The 21,734-nt window shown below is 42.1% G+C and overlaps 1 gene segment (V, D, J or C); it reads right to left on the bottom strand.

Annotated features, from left to right (window-relative positions):
- Positions 1 to 921: 921 nt before the first annotated feature.
- Positions 922 to 15,856, bottom strand: LOC147303234 (Ig kappa chain V-III region MOPC 63-like). The segment is given in 4 exon segments: positions 922 to 1,340; positions 2,697 to 2,731; positions 15,311 to 15,632; positions 15,740 to 15,856. Coding segments are annotated over 4 exon segments (735 nt in total).
- Between the last annotated feature and the right edge of the window lie 5,878 nt (positions 15,857 to 21,734).

Here is a 21,734-nt window from a genome sequence, read left to right on the forward strand (position 1 = left end):
TCCACCTCTTGCTCTGTTAAAATACATACACCTAGTAAATAAAGCGTAATGTGTAGGTTCATGAATAAAAGATTTATAATCAGTTACACTGACTGTTATGTAGAGCGGTTGCATTAATGACAATTTAGGAGTCAAAAACAGGTTGTTAGGCAAAACTAATACTGCGAAGCATCGTATAATGAAAAAGCAAAGCAATCCTGCCCTCCTAAGACACAGGACATTAATTTTTGTCCTCCGAGTCGGAGACCTGTATGTCAAGGACCCTTGACAGGTATTCATATACCTAAATGCCAAGAGAAAGAAAATATGTGTGTCGTCGTTAGGATAGGGATTTATGTTGGTGTGAGAGACTGTAGCCTACAAGTTCATATTGTTCAATGACAGTTATGACATGTTGTGTTTCAGGTGATTTTACAGAAAAAAAACAAAACAAAATAACGTACTGAATACTTTTAACAAAAAAACTCTGTATATTAAATTACTTCTAAAATACCTACCCCAACACTGATCACGAGAATAGACTCATTCTTATACAGCGCTTTTCTGCTCCACCTGCTCAGTGTTTTATACAACAAACTGCAACATGCTGAAACATTTCATTACACAGCATGCAATGAATTTGCATATATGTAATGTCTTTAATATCCTGCTTAGTAATGGCAGTGTCTCTCAATTCCCCTTCGCACTTACTCTTTAACATAAACTTTGCTTTACTTCATGTATTGAAAGTGACTTAATTCTACTGACTCATATTGACTACAGATAGCACACTGGCTTCCAATTAGAACCCTGGAAATCATTATTTAGAGTTTAATATTGACATCACCACAAAAGTAAGACAAACACTCAATTCTTATTTAATATAGATATTTTTTTATTCTTTAAAACTTTAAACAAACTTTAAACTTTAAACAAAGCAATGAAAAATGAGAGAAGAAATTAGATTTTTTTTTTTTTAAAGCTACAGAGTGCAGACTGAAAGTAAGACCAGCATGAAAGTCACAGTTAGTCAGGTCAGGACTGGGGACACTGGTCTCTCATCAGTGGCTCTGAGACCACAGTGTGGGAGCCCTGGGTGGCCTCACAGGTCACAGAGCCCACCTTCATCCAGTGGTCTGCAGGGAGCCTCAGGGTGCTGCTCCAGCTGTAGAGGCCGTCGTTCTCCTGCACCACGGGGCTCCTGCTCTCCTCCCAGCTGATGCTGCCACTGCCATCCACCTTCCAGGACAGACTCCAGTCTGAGGGGAAGCCCTTGTTGGCCACACACATGACTGTAGCCTTCCCCTGTTTCAGCTCCTCACTGGAGGGACCCAGCACCTTCAGGGCGGGGCGGGCATCACCTAGGAAACACCAATCAGGTTAGAGGACAAGAACCACAATTTGATTTTCTCCGTTAAGAAGTTTCTGTCAGGTGTTTTTTCTGCTCCACCAGTCATTCACTCACACATTGTTTCACTTCCCTGTAAGAAACCTCTCATGCATATCAGCACAGAGAGAATCATCACACAGTTTGAGCTGAAATATGTTCAAACTACACTGGAAATAAAAAAACAAAAAAACGAAACAAAGATGTGTCAACACTTTTAAAAGATGTTAAGCTTCCACATCATCAGTTCTTCATAATAAACAGCTTGTTCTGGATAAGAAAGTCAATACCACTACTTACCTCATGTGTTTTTTTTATTGCTTACATTGTTGTAAATGATATGATACAATAAGAACACCAGAGATCTTTATCTTCACTCTGTGCAGTTTAACTTTTTTCATTGGAAATTGTCCTGAGTGTCTGAATAATCATTTCCAAAGCTGACTTTGTTTCTTAGGACAAAATTTATGAATAAAATAATTAATCAGTTACACAAAAAGTTTCCTAACCTTTCATATTAAATGAAATTAAAGAAAAGAAAAGAAAATTACATTTAAAAAAAAAAAGCTCTAAGGCTGACTTACTTCCAACTTGCAGTCTGGTTCCTCCACCAAAAGTCCACCACAGTGATACAAACTCATTGAGGCACCGTACAAAAACCTCTGACTGTAGAGAGACACGGCTCTCTGACTCTGTCAGACTGGATTAAAACTAAAAGCTCTCGAGACTTAACCAGATGTATGTATATGTAAAATATCCTCAAGTCCACTCTGATGTTTTATATTGTGTTTAATATTCATTTTAACATTTATTCTGAAGCTAACTTTGTTTCTTCATGAAGATTTATCTAAAAACTATTTTCCTGAGGTTTTTTTAGGCACATTGAACAGAAAAGTTAAGATAATCAAAAGAAAGAAATTTGCTAAAGTAAATGAGGTTTAAGTTTGACTTACTTCCAACTTGCAGTCTGGTTCCTCCACCAAAAGTCCACCACAGTGATACAAACTCATTGAGGCGCCGTACAAAAACCTCTGACTGTAGAGAGACACGGCTCTCTGTTTGACTGAACTAAACCTACAAGCCCTCAAAATACAACTTTACCATCAGAACCAGAAATAATAATGAATAATATGAAACATCCCAGATTTTCAGTGGAAATTGTCCTGAGTGTCTGAATATTCATTTCCAAAGCTGACTTTGTTTCTTAGGACAAAATTTATGAATAAAATAATTAATCAGTTACATAAAAAGTTTCCTAGCCTTTCATATTAAATGAAATTAAAGAAAAGAAAATTACATTAAAAAAAAAAAAGCTCTACGGCTGACTTACTTCCAACTTGCAGTCTGGTTCCTCCACCGAACGTGTACCACAGTGATACAAACTCATTGAGCCGCCGTACAAAAACCTCTGACTGTAGAGAGACACGGCTCTCTGACTCTGAGACAAACAAACTCAACAATATGAATTCTTTAAATCATAATTTCATAACATATTAAAATTATAATTTTTACATAAAAAACAACGAAACACAATAAAACTATATTCCAATAATCCAATTTGGTCATTTACATTTTACAACTGTTAAGATACATCACTTTAATGCTTCCACCTTCTTTCTCATAACTCTAAACATTAAATTTAATTTTCAAGCTACAATCACAAAACTTAAAACTCATCAGGTAAAACCTCACAAATGCATCAAAACAGTTTTATGTTCTCTCACAAACACTTAGTGTCTTCAGATCACGCACAGAACCAGTTAAAATGATAATACTGCTGAGCATTGCACACTACGTCACAAAACAGAGCATGAAACTCAAGTCTTTCCAGTCTCACAGTTTGTCCTGTTATTCTACAAAACATATAAAATGTCAACCTAAAACAGATGAATGATTCTGAGCAGGGCCGTGCAGAGATGCTGGAAGGGACGGTGCTCAAAGTTCAAAAGGGCACATGGAACCAGGCTGAATAACAACAACACTGTTGCTGTTGAGGGGTTGCTGCTGCTCCTGCTGCAGATAGTGATGGAGGTCTGTGTTGCTTTGAGACTGTAGACAGTAAAAAGTCCACAGCAGAGATGGTAGCTGATTAAAGAAGTGTTATGAGATGATAATAAAATGCAAAGATTGGTGACAGCGCTCGGAAGCATTAAACAACAAAACTGTGGGAAATGAACTCGGCTCTGCCTGTGAGTCACTCTTCCATCTCCTCATCTCATCTGTCACTCTCCACTTGCTGTACATCTCAGAACAGGGCACACTCTGGTGTTTCATTAATCTATTATTTAATTATCCATACTTAAAAGCTCATGCACCTAATCCAAAATAAAGTAATGATAGAAAAATGTTATAGAACCAAAGCATTGTGTTTATTATTGCTATACAACAACTGGTACAGGCGTTATTGTTACTTGTTGTGACGGAGTTACACCGTCCCGGGCCACAGACAGCTGATCTGGGCGCATACACGCACCACCACCATTAGTTTCTACAATTACCGTGGCTGCGCGTCTTTTCGTCGACCGGGCAGATAAACAAAAAGGGCTGAGAGGTATATTTTGAGCAGCGCAGAAGGTGGCCAACATATTTTCCCACTTACCTTTAATAAAGCCGGTCGCGGAGACTCGCTGTGATCGCCGATTGTACGGGGGTTATGCAAGCCGATGGTATGGTGTTCTCGGGTTCAAATAGTGGGTTTGCGCGCGCTTGAAAGGTCACGCGAACTGCATTATTTTTTTTGTTTGTTTTTTTGTTGTTGTGAAACACTGTAGGCTGCCTGGAATTGGCCATAAATGTCTGTATATACATATATGTATTGTAGGAATACAGCTGGAAATAAGCTGAGGGGGAAAGATTGTTTGGTAAAAGAAATAATAAAGAGATGACTATTATGCCTAGTGGGAGGGGCCATGGGGTATAAAAGAAGGCTGTCAGGGCCTACCTGGGTTCTTTCAGTGAGATGTTACAGAGAGGGTAACATGCAGACTGTGTTTTGTATATAGATGTTTGTTTTGTGTTGACTTAAGTTAGTTTCCTATTTTCTTTGTAAATAATCTTTTGTGCACCTGGGAGGCCGGCAGAATAAATTATCCACACTGAATGCTTCCTGACTACGCCTGCATTTGTTCGGGAGAAGTTTAGGAGAGGACCCCGCGACATATGGTGTCAGAAGTGGGATTGCTAGTCGGAAGAGGAAAACGCGCCTCCCAGTTAAGCGCACAGGGCTGCGGTCCCAGCAGCATGAGCTTCCAGTGGAGAAGACAGCAGAGGAGCTGGCATGGGACACAGTGCCGGCGTCGTCTTCTTCAGCAGAGGAGGAGGAGGAGGTTTCCGGCAGGATTGGTCCAGAATTGCCTACAGCTTCGACCTCAGCACGTGACCCAAATGGAGAGCTGATTGAGATGATGAGGGACTTCCTGGCGGGACAGCAAAGGAGAGAGGAGGTTTTTTTGGCAGAACTCAGGGGGCTGAGGACTGTTTCCCCTCCCAACGCTCAGCTGCATTCAGATTTTGCTGGTCAGCAAAGTCCAGCCCAAGCACCAGCCGGAGCAAGCACCACAGCAGCAATGGCCACGCCAAGCACCGCAACAGCAAGCAGCCCCAGAATGGTACTGCCTACACCTGCACGTCAAAGAGGATACCGGGATCCCCCAGAGGAGGTTCCCTCTCGTCAGTCACAAGCAGTGACCAACAGCCTCGACCAGTCAGTCTCAGAGTGGATGCGATCTGTTGGGCCAAAAATTCCACCCTATCAGATGGGGGAAGACATTGAGAACTATTTGTTGCGTTTTGAGCGAGTTGCCAAAACCTGTAGATGGCCAGAAAGTGAATGGGCCTGTCGTCTGGTTCCACTGCTATTGGGGAAGGCGTTGGAGGCCTACACTGCAATGGATGAAGAAAGAGCCCATCGTTATGAAGATTTAAAAGCGGCGTTGCTAACCAAATTTGACATTTCCCCTGAGACGTATCGGCAGAGGTTCCGGTCCAATACAGTTCCACCTGGTGAGAGCCCCACTGAGACCTATTATCGCCTGAAGGGCCTCTATCGGCGCTGGATCCGACCAGAGCAGCATACTAAAGAAGAGATGGGAGAAGCTATCATCTTGGAGCAGTTAATCCAGGTACTTCCAGGGGAGGTCAGGACCTGGGTGAGGGAGCATGAGCCAGCAGATGGACTGACCGCTGCTAAGCTGGTGTCACAGTACTTCAATGTGCGTAAAGGAGCACCACCTGCACGCTCATCTGGGATGCCACAGCGACCACCACTCCCATCATCGGGTCTTCTGAAAAGGGAGAGCAACCAGAAAACCCCAAGGCATCAAACTTACGAGGAGCGGGTAAGGACTTTCTTTGTTATTATTGCCAGCAGCCAGGTCATAAAGCCTCGGTATGCCCTATCCGGAAGGCTAAAGTCACTGGTGCCTGCTATGCACCCCGGCTGGAGATGGAGCCCACAAGGGTCCAGCCAGTGGATGTGCAACGCTATAAAAAAGTAAAGGTCAATGGTCTGCAGGCTACTGCTTTGCTGGACACTGGTAGTTTTATGTCTTTAATTAAGCATAGTTTGGTACCAGTGAACAGTGTGGACTATAGCAGACAGGAAGAAGTTTTATGTGTGCATGGCGATAAACATCCATACCCAAAAGTGGAGGTAACAGTGACTATTAATGAACAGCCATACCTGTTGTCAGTTGGGGTGGTACAGAACTTGCCTGTAGAGGTTATTCTGGGGATGGACTTGCCTGTACTCATGGACTTGCTGCAAGAAAAAGAAGAACAGTGGACAGAGACTGATGTGGGGGATAAGGGGAATGCTAAATTAAACGTGTCTGGCCCAGTGGTCACTAGAGCCCAAATGAAGGCTGGATGCCAACCCTTGCCAGACTTTGACAGTAGTCTGTGCGAGGGTGGCACTAATGGGCCAAGAAAATCCCGCCGCCAACGCCGCATTGAGAAGCAGCTATGGTCAAAGGGGCCGGACACTAAGAGCATGAAATGGGATGTACCAGAAAATATCACTTTGTTGCAAAGGGAGGATGAAACGTTGAAAGTTTTCTTTGCTAATGTGACTGAAGGGGGAACTGGGAAATGGGGAGGGAAAGAGAAGTTCATTGTTGACAAAAATGTGTTGTATGCAGTTGACGGTGACCACCAACGGCTTGTGATACCTTCTAGTTGTAGACCCCTCATTATGCAATTAGCACATACCCTCCCCTGGGCAGGTCATCTGCGTCGCCAAAAAACCTATATGTGAGTTAGCTCACGTTTCTTTTGGCCATCAATGTACACAGACATACAAAAATATTGCCGTACATGCCCTACCTGCCAGAAAACTTGTCCAGCTCGCAAGTCAGACAGGGCCCTGCCACAGCCACTTCCGGTCATCTCCACCCCCTTCCGTAGGATAGCTATGGACATTGTGGGTCCTCTGGTAAAAAGTAGTCGGGGTCATCAGTACATTTTGGTGGTGTGTGATTATGCGACTCGTTTCCCAGAAGCGTTCCCCCTGTGTGCGCTCATGGCACCCAATGTTCTGCGTGCACTGGTACAGCTGTTCTCCCGGGTGGGGATACCAGATGAGATTTTGACCGACCAAGGGACTAACTTTACCTCTAGGTTGATGCAGCTCTTCCACAACCAGCTAGGCATCTCTGCCATCAGGACGTCACCCTACCATACACAGACAGATGGGTTAGTGGAGAGGTTCAACCAAACTCTGAAGAGGATGCTGCAGAAGTTTGTGTCAGACACTGGGAAAGACTGGGACCAGTGGCTACCCTTCCTGCTGTTTGCGTACAGAGAAGTTCCCCAGGCTTCCACTGGTTTCTCACCATTCGAGCTACTCTATGGTTGGGATGTGCAGGGGCCATTGGATCTCCTCCGGAAGGGTTGGGAGTCTCCTGCTTCTGCTCCAAATGATAAAGGAGTGGTGCAATTTGTGCTGGAAATGAGAGATCGGTTGGGGAGATACCATGAAGAGGCCGAGGTCAACCTGCGAGACGCTCAACGAAGCCAGAAGACCTGGTATGACCAACAGGCCCGGCAACGTGAATTTCAACCTGGTCAAAAGGTGTTGTTACTTCTCCCGTCAGCCAACAGTAAACTTCTGGCGAAATGGCAAGGGCCATACACAGTTCTTCGCAGAATGGGGCCAGTGACCTATGAGATTCATCATCCTGAAAAGAGGAAACCGAAGCAGACTTACCATGTGAATCTCCTGAAAGAATGGGAAGAGCGTGCCCACCAGGCCCCTGCGAAAGCTCTGATGGCAAGAGAAATGCCAAGAGAAGGGAAGACAGAACCCGAGCAGGGAGCCGATACGATGTCTCCGGTGCTGACTCATCTTACCCCACAGCAGGCTGCTGAGCTATTCCAAGTCCTTTGGGAGACTTCATCTCTGTGTTCAGTTAACCCCGGCAGGACCACCCTTGTCGAACATGTGATACACCTAAAGGATGGACATCCCATCCGCCAACGTCCATACCGGGTTCCACAACACCTAGTGGATAAACTGCGACAGGAGGTGGAGAAGATGCTGGAGCTTGGGGTGATAGAGCCGTCCTGCTCAGAGTGGTGTAGCCCGGTGGTCATCATCTTCAAAGATGGCTCCCTACGCATCTGCATTGATTTCCGGAAGCTTAATTCCATTTCAGAGTTTGATGCCTACCCCATGCCTCGAACCGAGGATTTGCTGGAGAAGATCGGAGCGGCCAGGTACATCACCACCTTGGATCTTTGCAAAGGTTACTGGCAAGTGCCACTGGAGGAGTCTTCTCGACCGCACACCGCCTTCAGGACACCTGCCGGCCTGTTCCAGTTCACGGTGATGCCATTTGGCCTACATGGGGCACCGGCCACCTTCCAAAGGCTGATGGACAAATTACTACAGGACTTTAATAGACAGTAATATATGATGAGTAATAATTTAAAAAATCCATACACATAAAACACACACACACACACATACGGTGACATTTTATACCTTCTCCAGAATACTGTATATACTACGGCCACAAGTTTTCATCATGATGCTGATCCAGAATCCTTCCCTTATTATTTAATTCTAGTGCTATAAGTGTCATGGTCCTGGGTCATGTGACCCAGTGTTTTGTGTTAATTATTATTATCTTATGCTTTAGGTTATTCTGGTTATGTCTTTTGCTATGATTTCTAGTTCCTAGGTTTGGTTCCCATGCTCCCTCTGTTCCAGTTCAGTCAGGTCTCTGTGTAAAGTCCGTGGCTGTGTCCCAATTCAGGGTCTGCACGCTTGAAGTACGCGCACTACGTGTACTGCGTACGGTGCGTACTATGAGTACGAGAAGTGCGGAAGTGAGAGGCTTGTGAAATGGGACGGTCTAGCCTGCGTCGCGCTGTTCAGGTTGCCTAGCAACCATGATGCTAACCGCGAGAAACATTTCATACAGCTTTGTGTGACAGAAATGAAGGAGAAAAAATGTCTTGTTGGTCATTCATTTTTGTCATGACATCACTTTGATTAGTTGAGTATCTGAGGACTGGAAATATATATATATATATATGTGTGTGTGTGTGTGTATATATATACATATATTACAGCAGTGAGCTTGAACTTGAAAGATTCAAGTTGCAGTTTATATTTTCTATCACCTTAAATCTTCACTCAAAAGTGTATATACTGATGTATTATACATAAGAGACAAATATTGTTCGTTTAATATGTTGGCATTATTAAATTTGGCTCAATGCTTACATACATGTGTAAAAAGAAAATGTACGAGCTGTGAAAACTGTGTCTGATAAAATGAAGAGTAGACTGATATATGAAATATTCCTTTATTGGGTGAGAAAATCAGACCATGTCATAACTGCTTTAAGTCATACAGAATAGATATCAGAGCCTTAAACAGGCTGACGTCTGCTAAATGGGTCAAACTAGGCAGAAAGTCTACAAACACATAACATCCTTATAGAATATGATGTAACACTATAGATCAACTTAGCTCAGAATATATAAAGCATATAAACAATTACAGCAATATGATGCAACACACACAGCAGCTGCTGTAAGATTAGAATTTTGTCATGTTTGAAATATTAATCTAATATAATGTGTTTCTGGCACTTCTCCCCCTGCAAATTTGTGTCTTTGTCTCATTTTCTCTGTATCTCTTTGTACAACTTTATAGTGACAAAAAAAGGCTTTCTATTCTAACTTGCATGTTTCTGTCAGTCAGATGATTTCCATAGAGAGGCACTTTGCATCAGCAGCACCATGCTCCAGTGCTCTGGGAGAGTTTATAGTCCTGAGAGTTGAACACTGGATGACTGACAGCTGTCCTTCATCACAACAGAAGCCACAGAAATCCTCCTCATCAAAAACATGACTTTGATCTGCGTCCTCATCTGGACTCTCCTCTGCTGCTGCTTCACAGGTAAAGTCCAGAGAATCAAACTCCTCTCCTCTATCAACATCTGTCCCTCTGAAATGAAGCCCACAAAACCATGAAGCTGCTTTATGTTTTTGTCTCTGTGTCCTCAGAGTCCAGAGGACAGATCACAGTGACTCAGCCTGGAGCAGTGAGCTCTGCTGTGGGAGGAACTGTGAGCATCAAGTGTACGACCAGTCAGAATGTTAATGGCAACTATTTATCCTGGTACCAACAGAAAGATGGAGGAGTTCCTAAACTGCTCATTTACTATGCTAGCAATCGACAATCAGGGATTCCAGCTCGTTTTACAGGCAGTGGATCAAACTCTGACTTCACTCTGACCATCAGTGGAGTCCAGGCTGAAGATGCAGCAGTTTATTACTGTATGTGTTGGCACTATCCTAACAGTCTGTGGGTGAGCACACAGTGAAAAACAGTCGTACAAAAACCTCCCTCAGTCAGACTGAACAGAAACTGAAGTGACTGCTGCAGCTGGAAGATACTGCAGAGACTGATACAGTTCACTGAGGACACACACACACACACACACACACACACACACACACACACACACACACTGTAGATCTCTTAAACAAATACCATCATTTTTTGCACAGCAAGGAAAAGTTGGAGAAAGTCTCGGGAAACAATCTCTCATCTTGCAAAAATTATTTCTCTGAAATGAAGCTCCCAAAACCATGATGTGTACGATTATGATAAAGAAAGCTGAGCAGTGTATTGAAAAAAGCTTGGCTATGACCTTTGAGCTCAGCTTGAAAATAGATCTGTGAAGGCTCTCAGTCATCCAGGTGCTCGTACTCTAAGGAGCCAGCAAACCTACAAAATGTCTTTGGGGCAAGACTTCGTTCCCTCTCACCTACTCGAGGATGACAGTGTGGAAATAAGTGTGCAGTCAGTTATTAATACTCGTCTTCTACCTGGGTGTTGTTGGGTCTGTGTTTCCACAAGCCCCGCTGGTTTAGAGACTAATTCATCATGAAGAAAACGAGACAGTCAGCGATCGATCGATTTATTTGCAATGGAGGCCTCGTCGGTGTCTACCACAAATTGACCCCAACGACGGCCTCCGCTTGCTGCCTTTTATTGGGAATTGTGTGTGTGTGTGTGTGTGTGTGTGTGTAAGCTGGTGCCAGGAGTCCAGCGGTCCACCTAAACAAAAGGCTCTTATACTTAAACAGATACAGAGTAGGTGTCCTCCCATACTATATAAAGAAGGTACGACCTCACTCATGACCTTAGGATGTGTGTGCATGCCAGAACACTCTGGAAGAGTCTTTGCAGACTACCAAGGATCAGACCTCTATCATTATACAATTGATACCTCTAAGCATATATGATTACATGATAGAGCCCCTTTTTTATGGCCTCTATCAACCCTCATCGCCTCACTTCAGGCATTCTTCCTGTGGGGGGAATACTTAGGACTCCTCTATTGTCCTTTTTATCTCTGCAGAAAACCTTTCTCGGAAAGGGTATTGGATCCAGTTGTTTTACTGCTGTTATGATCCCACCTGTTGAATCACTTTAGCAGTCTTGTAGAAGTGGTCATGATGCAAATGACAACAACAATGACACAAAGGAAGACCCTCTTCAGATTGTCAAAGTATGCTTAGCACAGTGACACAGCATTAGGTGATGTTCATAGGAAATTGCCGTCGGTCATTCCCCATCACCACCCTAGCTTCTGGTTTATGTGCTGCTCACAGAATCATGATGCCATAATTGAACTCCCTCTGTGCTGTCGATTGGAGCTTGGCACGCTCCCCTCACCCTCAGATGCCCGTCTGTAGTATTTTTTCTCTCTTACTTTCTTTGCTAAATGTACCTGTATATTGTTTATATGATCTAAATATATGAACAATGAACAATTTCTTTTTGTTCTCAGATCAAATAAAACAATTCCATCTCAAATACTTTTTTTCCACATAATGAAAGTATTTGTGTAGAAATTAAAACTCTTTGCAAGTAAATTATTGTTTTATCATATATCCTGCGTAATTTAAAATACGAAAATATTAAAACCATACTAAATATAGAAGAATGTATTAAAACTATCACAGTAAAGCTCCTGTTAAGTAAAGGTGGTATGAATAATTTGTTTTACAGAGACGAGTAAAACTTTGATTTTCAAGTCCTTTCACTCTAATTACCACTGGAGCAAAGCTAAGTTAGAAAAAATTAAATGTAATGCAGGGCTGTAGAGTGCAACCAATTTGGTCGCAAGTGCGATTAAAAATAATCTCAGGTCGCAGCGGTACGACCAACTATTCGAGTAAAATAAATAAATAAAAAAACACTCTCTGCAACTCTGAAACTCTCCCTGTGGTCAACAACCGACACACATTATGCTCCTATCGTGGTCTAAACCAATCAGAGATAATCAGGGGTGGGACCTCTCTGATTGGTCGTAGTTCAGATATTCATGTAGTCCGTCTGTACGTTTGAAAGTACAGGCAGATAGAGAGAGGTGAGTAGCTTGAATAAAGCGACATTGATTCATTAAATCCTAAATCGAGTTTTAAAAATAAATATATTTTCCCAGAAACGCCGGAATCTCAGGTTAAAGATCACAAAAGTATTTTATCAACCACCAAACAGTAAATGAGAGCAGGTAAACGGATTCCACACAAAGACACACAGTGTAAACACACAGAGGGACCCGACGCATCAGAATCAGCTTTCTCTGCTTTCTCACACGACGGCACGTAGACGGACACGCCATCGGGCTGAAAGCCGACAGCTCACTGATTCTGATGCGTCGGGTCCGCGCTGTTTACGTCTTTTTTGTGCTGATTCTGAGCTGCAAGTTTTGTCTCTCTCCAAGCAAAATTGACTGAACCAGCAGCAAAAGAAGCAACAAACTATTCACATCTGATAAACATCGTCATGAATTCCCTCTTACTTTACTGTTTTGTTTCCACCAAGATAAAAATCACACTTCATGCACAGCTCTCTCTCTCTCTCTCTCTGTACTTCAAGAACAGTTTCCCGTCTCAAATCTCTGTTTTCTGCATTATTCCTTCGCTTATTACCCACCAGTCTACCGTTGTTTACAGCGCTGTCAGCCTCTGTGTTTTTTTCTTTTTTTCTTTTACTTCAATGACCTCGGACAAGAAAGCCTATTTTCTGCTGTTCAATACTGAAGAAATGTAAACTTTTTAAAATTATGCAAAATTGCAAAATAGTTTTAAGATTATCTGCTATAAAAAGCCAGGCCAGGAATATCTCCTTCATGTTTTCTGTTTTTTATTCTCAGTTACTTTGACACATGGACATTGTTAGGATTGATATTTTTTATATTGTCATTTGTGCTAAAATATATAGATATATAACCATTGCCTTTATGTGTCCTAATATGGCTATCATTATGAAGAAAAAGCCAGACAGTCAAAGGGGCTTTCTTTTGTTTACATTTACATCACGTACACTTATATAAGTTGGTTGGAGTTTTGAGCCATGGGTGGACATGACTCAAAAAGGGGGGAGAAGATCATAAACAACTTGATCCAATTTCCTTTAAAAAACTTTTTCTGCAGTGACAACAGGAAAGGAGAGGAGTTGTAAATGCAGATGATTCACCAGGTGACTTGATCACCCCACAGGGTGTCTACAGTGAGAAGATTTGGGGGTTTGAAAGGGGTCATAAAGAGGAGTGTTGACCAGGCTACAGCTTTGAAGATAGCTGGAAGCCACATGGACAAACCAAAAACCAACGGATGTGTTTGAATGCCTATGTCTGCATACATTTGGATTGTAGTGCATATTCTTTTGAGAACGTTGATTCTTGTTTTTGACTGTTGACATTCATTTGTTTCCTTGCAGGATGTAGTTTACTGTGTGTGAGATGAATGAGAAGTAGGATAATTGCTAAGCACGTTTCGTACATGTATGAACTGTGAACTTTTGCAGCAGTAGGAAGTGAATGATGTGAGGAGCTGTGTGTGAATGAAGCCTATACTGAACTGTCAAACACAAGGGTGCATAAGTGGAAATTTATGTACAAAGTTGACAAAAAGGGGGGACTGTTGGAGTCAAATTGTTAAATGTTGTCATTTTGTTACTTAAATGTGTAAGACTTAGTTCAAGCAGCATGGTCAAAGACATTCCTTTGTCTCTGACCACCTCTCCAGCCTGTTTGTTGGTGGGGGAGGCTGTAGTGTTTCATTATAGGGACATCCTATGTGAGGGTTCTGTTTTCTTGGTTAGTAAGCTTCCTGCTTTTATGACCCTTTTGATAAGCAGGAGGTCACACAAACGCACCACCAAACAAACATACACACTCACATACACACAAACACAGTGCTTGTGTTCTCAGAATAAAAAGCTGCAAGGAAGGCTGTTTACTTGATGCTGGCTAGCAGACAGGTGAGGAGCGTTTAGCTCCAAGAGCCTGGTTCCAACCAGCCTCCCTTGCTAGCAAGTAAAATTGCTGTTCATCTTGCTTCCTTGTCGTTAACGGGAATAAGTTTCTAAACCAGCGGGGCCTGTGGAAGCGCAGAGCAGCGATCGCGGCGAAGCTGCTCCTCCGGCACGGCGGCGGGATTCCTCCAGATCGCTCGCTAACACTGTGGAGCATCAGCAGTGAGTCACGGATGTTAAAAAGCGTCTGTCGCTCATACACCAACAGGGAGTGGGTTTTCAAAGCTAGCAGGGACACCACTAAGAACACAACAAACAAACATTGCAGAACCGAGAGAAAGACGGCGTGCCATAACACCCGGTGCCATCTCTGCATTCTTATGGCCAAAGAGTGCCAAAGCACTTTAAGCACAAGAACAAGATTGTTAGTTAATCATTTACAAATCAATATTGTCTGTATGGACAGCAATTTCCCCCCAAAAAAGGGCACATGTAAAACCGCGGTGTTAAGCGATGCGGTTGAAAAAGTGGCGCACCAGTGCAACCAAGGCAAAAAGTTATTCTAGAGCCCTGTAATGTTAAAGATAATTAGAACATGAAGCCACTGCTTAGCTTAACTGAAAACAATTCTGGGATTTGTTTTTTGAACTTTAGCATCATATTTGAACAAATGAAACACCAGGAGAATAACAAAGTGAAGGATGAAACATCGACCAAATCATTTTAACAATGTTCATGTTTGAAAATATACAGCTTAATAAAAACAGGATGACTTTATTTGCACAACAATGTGAGTTGATAAGAAGGTTCGTTTTGGTATAGAGGAGTTTATTTGTTTTGGATGTGAGCAATGCCAAAACAAGAAAACAGGTCCTTATGTTCCCCAATCTTCCCAAACAGAAAAGTAAAAGTAAACCAAAGACGAGTTTCTAAGCAATGCTCTTAACCAGGAAACAAGTGTTTCAACAAAAATGGCCTTTCACTGTGTGTGTGTGTGTGTGTGTGTGTGTGTGTGTGTGTGTGTGTGTGTGTGTGTGTGTGTGTGTCCTCAGTGAACTGTATCAGTCTCTGCAGTATCTTCCAGCTGCAGCAGTCACTTCAGTTTCTGTTCAGTCTGACTGAGGGAGGTTTTTGTACGACTGTTTTTCACTGTGTGAACACATACTGACCGTTGATAACATGAAAACTCTGACAGTAATAAACTGCTGCATCTTCAGTCTGGACTCCACTGATGGTCAGAGTGAAGTCAGAGTTTGATCCACTGCCTGTAAAACGAGCTGGAATCCCTGATTGTCGACTGCTAGTGTAGTAAATAAGACGTTTGGGAGTTTCTCCAGCTTTCTGTTGGTACCAGGCTAAACAGTGAGCGCTGCCAGAAACATAAACATTCTGACTGGTCGTACACTTGATGCTCACAGTTGCTCCCACAGCAGAGCTCACTGCTCCAGGCTGAGTCACTGTGATCTGTCCTCTGGACTCTGAGGACACAGAGACAAAAACATAAAGCAGCTTCATGGTTTTGTGGGCTTCATTTCAGAGGGACAGATGTTGATAGAGGAGAGGAGTTTGATTCTCTGGACTTTACCTGTGAAGCAGCAGCAGAGGAGAGTCCAGATGAGGACGCAGATCAAAGTCATGTTTTTGATGAGGAGGATTTCTGTGGCTTCTGTTGTGATGAAGGACAGCTGTCAGTCATCCAGTGTTCAACTCTCAGGACTATAAACTCTCCCAGAGCACTGGAGCATGGTGCTGCTGATGCAAAGTGCCTCTCTATGGAAATCATCTGACTGACTCCAGCACGACTCGTTTAAAAAGAATTTTTCACAGCATATTTGGAATGTGACTCAACTGAACACTGTAGATTCATATACAGGTAACAAATAAAGAAAAACTCGACCCCTACAATGAAGTGATGTGAAAGCTGTGTAAATTTGAGCAGATCAGAATCAGAATCAGAATCAGAAAGGGGTTTTATTGCCAAATGTTGAGCAGGTTTACAACATCAGGAAATTGCTGCGGTGCTTCAGTGCAAACATACTGTCATAAATTGCGCTTAAATAGACATGAAAAAAATAAAAGTAAGAATAAGAATTAAAAGTGCTAAGTAGATAGATATATACATGATATATACATGAGTGCAGGTGGTGATCAGTGCAAACATGGAATGATGCAGTGAACACAGCGTAGGGTCATGTGTTAGTGGTGGGAACAGTCATACGTTTATTGTTCATGTGTCCAACAGCAGAGGGGAAGAAACTGTTCTTATGGCGAGAGGTTCTGGTGCGAATGGACCGGAGCCTCCTGCCTGAGGGGAGCAGGTCAAACAGACTGTGTCCAGGGTGAGAAGGGTCAGCTGAGATCCGAGCTGCACGCCCCAGTATCCTGGAGGTGTACAGGTCCTGCAGAGATGGGAGTCTGCAGCCAATCACCTTCTCAGCAGAGCGCACAACACGCTGCAGTCTCTGTTTGTCCCTGATAGTGGCTCCAGCGTACCACACGGTTATGGAGGAGGTGAGGATGGACTCGATGATTGCAGTGTAGAACTGCATCATCGTCCGTGTTGGCAGGTTGAATTTCTTCAGCTGCCTCAGGAAGTACATCCTCTGCTGGGCTTTCTTGATGACGGAGGTGATGGTGGGCTCCCACTTCAGGTCCTGGGTGATGGTGGTACCCAGGAAGCGGAATGAGTCCACAGAGGTGATGGGGGTGTCAGTCAGGATGATGGGGGGAGTGGGGCTGTGTGCTTCCTGAAGTCCACAATAATCTCCACTGTCTTCTGGGCATTCAGCACCAGGTTGTTGTGGCTGCACCAGGACACCAGACGTTCAACCTCCCTCCTGTAGGCAGACTCATGTGTTAGAGCTCACGTTTATCCTCCAGTATCATCACCATCATTGACACCGACTGTGGGGACATAATCAAAATCGTAATTATAAAACTTTTAAATAAAAAAACTGGAGAATCCGTACCAAAGAGCACTGAAGCTTTTATATTCGGTGTTAACTCAACAATGTAAACAAACACTTTTTCAGTTTTCGCTCCTTTGTTGTGACATATCTCACTTTGTCACTGCAGAATATTGTCATGGAAATATAATCAACAAAGTCTGCAGACACGATGAGCCAACACCTTTTTAATTCCCAAGCAGTTGAGGGAGAGACGACATTCAGTGGGGCACTGATGCGTGTCTCTAAAGATGAATAGCAGCCCTCTTTAAATACAGTCAAACAGAAGGCATTTCCACAGCTGTTGTCACACCCTTGACCCCTCCAAGAGAGGGAGAGAGTTTAGAACCTTGTCTCCTCTTCCAGTGTCACATAGAGACTGCTCCTTGCCTCTTCCCCACATCCTCAAAGACCTGATTAACAAAAGACTTCACCACCTGTTGAATTCTCCCCCTCTGGGTGTCACCAACTTTCTCACGATGCCTGACTTTGTGCAATAGAGTTAAAGCTGAATGCTTCCCCACATGTGAACCTCGAAGTGACCCAAAAGTGATATTACTAAAACATGTGACAAATTCATAAAATAAAAGATATTTCCAGCACATTCCCACTCTTTGGATTACTCTGCTAATCACATCAATTCAGATTACAATTACTTTGTTGAAATAAATGGATTACACGTCTTCTCCTGTTTCATATGTTAGGCTGTGCACTCTCTATGGTAATTCCACGCTGGTTGAAACCCAAAGAAAACATTAAGAGGCTCTAATGTCTGTGTCTCAATCTTGCGGCCCATGTCATCTCTACTTGCTGCCAGCATTATGACGTGAAGAAATATTTAAAAATATTTCAAAATTATTATTCAAAAAATGATTTAATATGAAGGCAACAGGCAGAGTGTTACAGGCATCGCCCTAAAGAATGCAGCCTGATGGGCAGTGTAGTCCGCGCTGCAGGGAGAATGGACTGCTGTACCTGTTATGTGTCTGTGAGCGCGAAGAGGGAGAAAAAGTACGAGCTGTCATCGAGCAGAAACGGGAGCTGGAAGCATGTAAATATACTAATAACCACAGCAGCCAAGAAGAGAGCCTGACGAGCCCAGCTGTAAGTAAGCTATTAAGACTCGACTGGACACTGTGTTCGTGTTTTCCTCCGAAACAATAAGTTCTGCTGGAGCAGCCCTTCAACGTCTCTCTCTGTCTCTTACAAACTTGACCCAGACAACAAAGTAAAGCTAGTTTTCAGCTACGAGCCCGACACGAACCCGACGGATTAGCCAGAGGTCCCTTTACTACGGTTCGGAGCCGCGGACCTGTTTTATATATGCGTTTGCAGATCACTGCAAAAAGTGCAGCCTTACCTAATGTCCACCTACTGTTACTCATTTATATTAAGATGTAAAAATCGAGTTGTTATTGGTACGGCAAGTAGCCTTCAGTAACAGTAATAAATCACACAGCAATAGTACATTCATGTAGTTGTAAAAAGCATGATCATATATTAAGTAATCCAAAGTATTCAGAATACGTTACAAAATACATTTTGGGGCATGTAATCTGTAATCTGTAGTGGAATACATTTTAAAAGTAACCTTCCCAACACTGCAGACACTACATCACAAAACAGAAAGTGACCTGTTCAGGGCATGAAACCGAAGTCTTTCCAGCCTCACAGGTTGTCCTGTTATAAAAATATCAAATTAAAACAGAGATGAATGATTCTGCGCTGTGGGCATGTTTAACTTTTGCATCCTGTGGTCAGCATCATGCATCAATGTGAATCACTGCAAGTTTTTTTGTACTGAGTTTTACAAAACTCTAAAATAGGTTTTGCAAATTGTACCTTTCCTCTGATTTTTTTTAATGTCTTTCATTTTTGACGCCATGTTCAAATGTGCAGGTTCTTTTTTGGGGGAAAACTTTTCTATTCTGTCCTGTTGCTTACATGTAAGCGGTTCTTTGATTTGCTGACAGGTAGGTTTCTAAAACCTCTTTCAGGGTGAAGATTCTCTGAAACTCTGTTCATGTGTTTGAGTAGACAAGTACAACATTTCTTTTCTTCTTCTTTTTTAAGTGAACAAGAGGATATCAGATTTTGTCTTACAAGGACGAATGTCTGTGCCTTTATCTTCAGACATTGTTTGCATGTTTTGTTGGCATTTGGCAACACTTGGGGTTATATCACAAAGTGCTGCTCTGGTTTGATCATGAAACATTTTCTTGCCTCTCTCAGTCAATGAACATGTTTTTGTAAAAGATTGCAGAAAATACCCAAATTTAAAAATCCCACACATCCATCAATGTGTGGATGTGTCCTAAAACACAAGAAAGAAAACATTTTCATAAACTGACTGATTAATTGATAAACAGCATCGACTATTTGATCCACCTACTTGTTGTTTTCAGTCAGATCATTTCCATAGAGAGGCACTTTGCATCAGCAGCACCATGCTCCAGTGCTCTGGGAGAGTTTATAGTCCTGAGAGTTGAACACTGGATGACTGACAGCTGTCCTTCATCACAACAGAAGCCACAGAAATCCTCCTCATCAAAAACATGACTTTGATCTGCGTCCTCATCTGGACTCTCCTCTGCTGCTGCTTCACAGGTAAAGTCCAGAGAATCAAACTCCTCTCCTCTATCAACATCTGTCCCTCTGAAATGAAGCCCACAAAACCATGAAGCTGCTTTATGTTTTTGTCTCTGTGTCCTCAGAGTCCAGAGGACAGATCACAGTGACTCAGCCTGGAGCAGTGAGCTCTGCTGTGGGAGGAACTGTGAGCATCAAGTGTAGGATCAGTCAGAATGTTCATGGCAACAACCATTTAGCCTGGTACCAACAGAAAGATGGAGGAGTTCCTAAACTGCTCATTTACTATGCTAGCACTCGACAATCAGGGATTCCAGCTCGTTTTACAGGCAGTGGATCAAACTCTGACTTCACTCTGACCATCAGTGGAGTCCAGGCTGAAGATGCAGCAGTTTATTACTGTCAGAGTTTTCACTATCCCAACAGTCAGTATGTGTTCACACAGTGAAAAACAGTCGTACAAAAACCTCCCTCAGTCAGACTGAACAGAAACTGAAGTGACTGCTGCAGCTGGAAGATACTGCAGAGACTGATACAGTTCACTGAGGACACACACACACACACACACACACACACACACACACACACACACACACACACACACAGAGTGATAGAGTGAAAATGTTAATTTTGCTAAACAAAAAAGAATTTGGAAATTTGTATCTCATTCAATCAAATTTTGACCTTTGACCTCTGCTTCATAGCAGCTCAGATACATGTGAACCAATTCCTGAATATTGCTCATTATGAAAACATTTCTTAAAGAAAGAGAAAAAAACACAATAAATCACCAAAATCAGTGAGTCACAATTGTCTCCATAACTTATATAAATACTTCCAATAGAAACTTTAAGTCCAATTTTCTCAGGTTTGTAGATTTTTTTCTTTTTTGCTGTTCAATACTAGTCTGATAACTTTGTCTTTGACATTATGTTACAAATACCTATCTATATTACACCTGGCAAAATAGCACAATTAATATACAATGTGAAAACTACCACAGTACATACCAAAGTTCACTATCAGTCCATTTATTACATGAAGAGTGCAGTAATGCAAATATTTATTGTGATGCTTTCAGCAATAAGGGAGAAACAAGTTCAACGTGACAGACAGTTTATGTTATGATTACAGTTGATTTTACAGTTGATGATTACAGATGATTACAGTTTATAATATTTACACATCACCTTGTTTTCATTTCAGTTTGACAGAAATATTAATATAAAATTTAAAATTTATGCAAACCTGGTTTAGTAAGTTTCCACTGGGAATATTCATATTACTATATGAATACAACATCTTTGTGATGTTAACATTCAACCTTATGCATATTTAATTTTTACAATCAGTGTAAACGTAATTTCAAATTCCAGTCTGTTTCCTGCACCAGTTATGTTGGTTACAGTGCTCCAGTACAAACAGTAACAAAAGCAGACAACACAAAAAGTAAGAAATAGCACAATATATAGAATCTATACATATATATAAGTCACCTACTATATATATATAAGTCATGATCACTGTTTACTCACTATTGTTTTGAACCAATAGTTCCATTATTTAACTGTAACACTGCAGCATATATTAAGAGGTACTTATTAATCCACAAAGTAACTAAACATTATGCCGGTAACACAAGTTCAATTGCTTGCAAGCTTCTGCACAGACAGCATGCTAATGCTAAACTAATCAAGAATCCAGGGTGATGTTAAGCTAAGTGAATGGATAGGATAGGGATTTATATTGGCGTGAGGGACTGTAGCCTATAAGTTCTTATTGTTAAATGATAGTTATGAGATGGTGTGTTTCAGGTGATTTTACAGAAAAACACCAAAATAATGTACTGCATTACTTTAAAAAAGTACTCTGCATAATAGAATACTTTAAGATACCTCAACACTGATCATTTGACTCATTCTTATATTGTGCTTTTCTACTCCACCTGAGAACTCAAATTGCTTTATATAACAAGCTACAACATGCTGAAACATTCATTAAACAGCATGCAATGACTTTGCATGAATAACGGCGGTGTCGCTCAAT

This window comes from Aulonocara sp. 'chitande type north' Nkhata Bay, linkage group LG22 (genome assembly GCF_057382095.1).
Source record: "Aulonocara sp. 'chitande type north' Nkhata Bay isolate Kocher_YH1m ecotype deep benthic linkage group LG22, A_spYH_male_GT1.1, whole genome shotgun sequence".
In the NCBI taxonomy this organism is placed as follows: domain Eukaryota; kingdom Metazoa; phylum Chordata; class Actinopteri; order Cichliformes; family Cichlidae; genus Aulonocara; species Aulonocara sp. 'chitande type north' Nkhata Bay.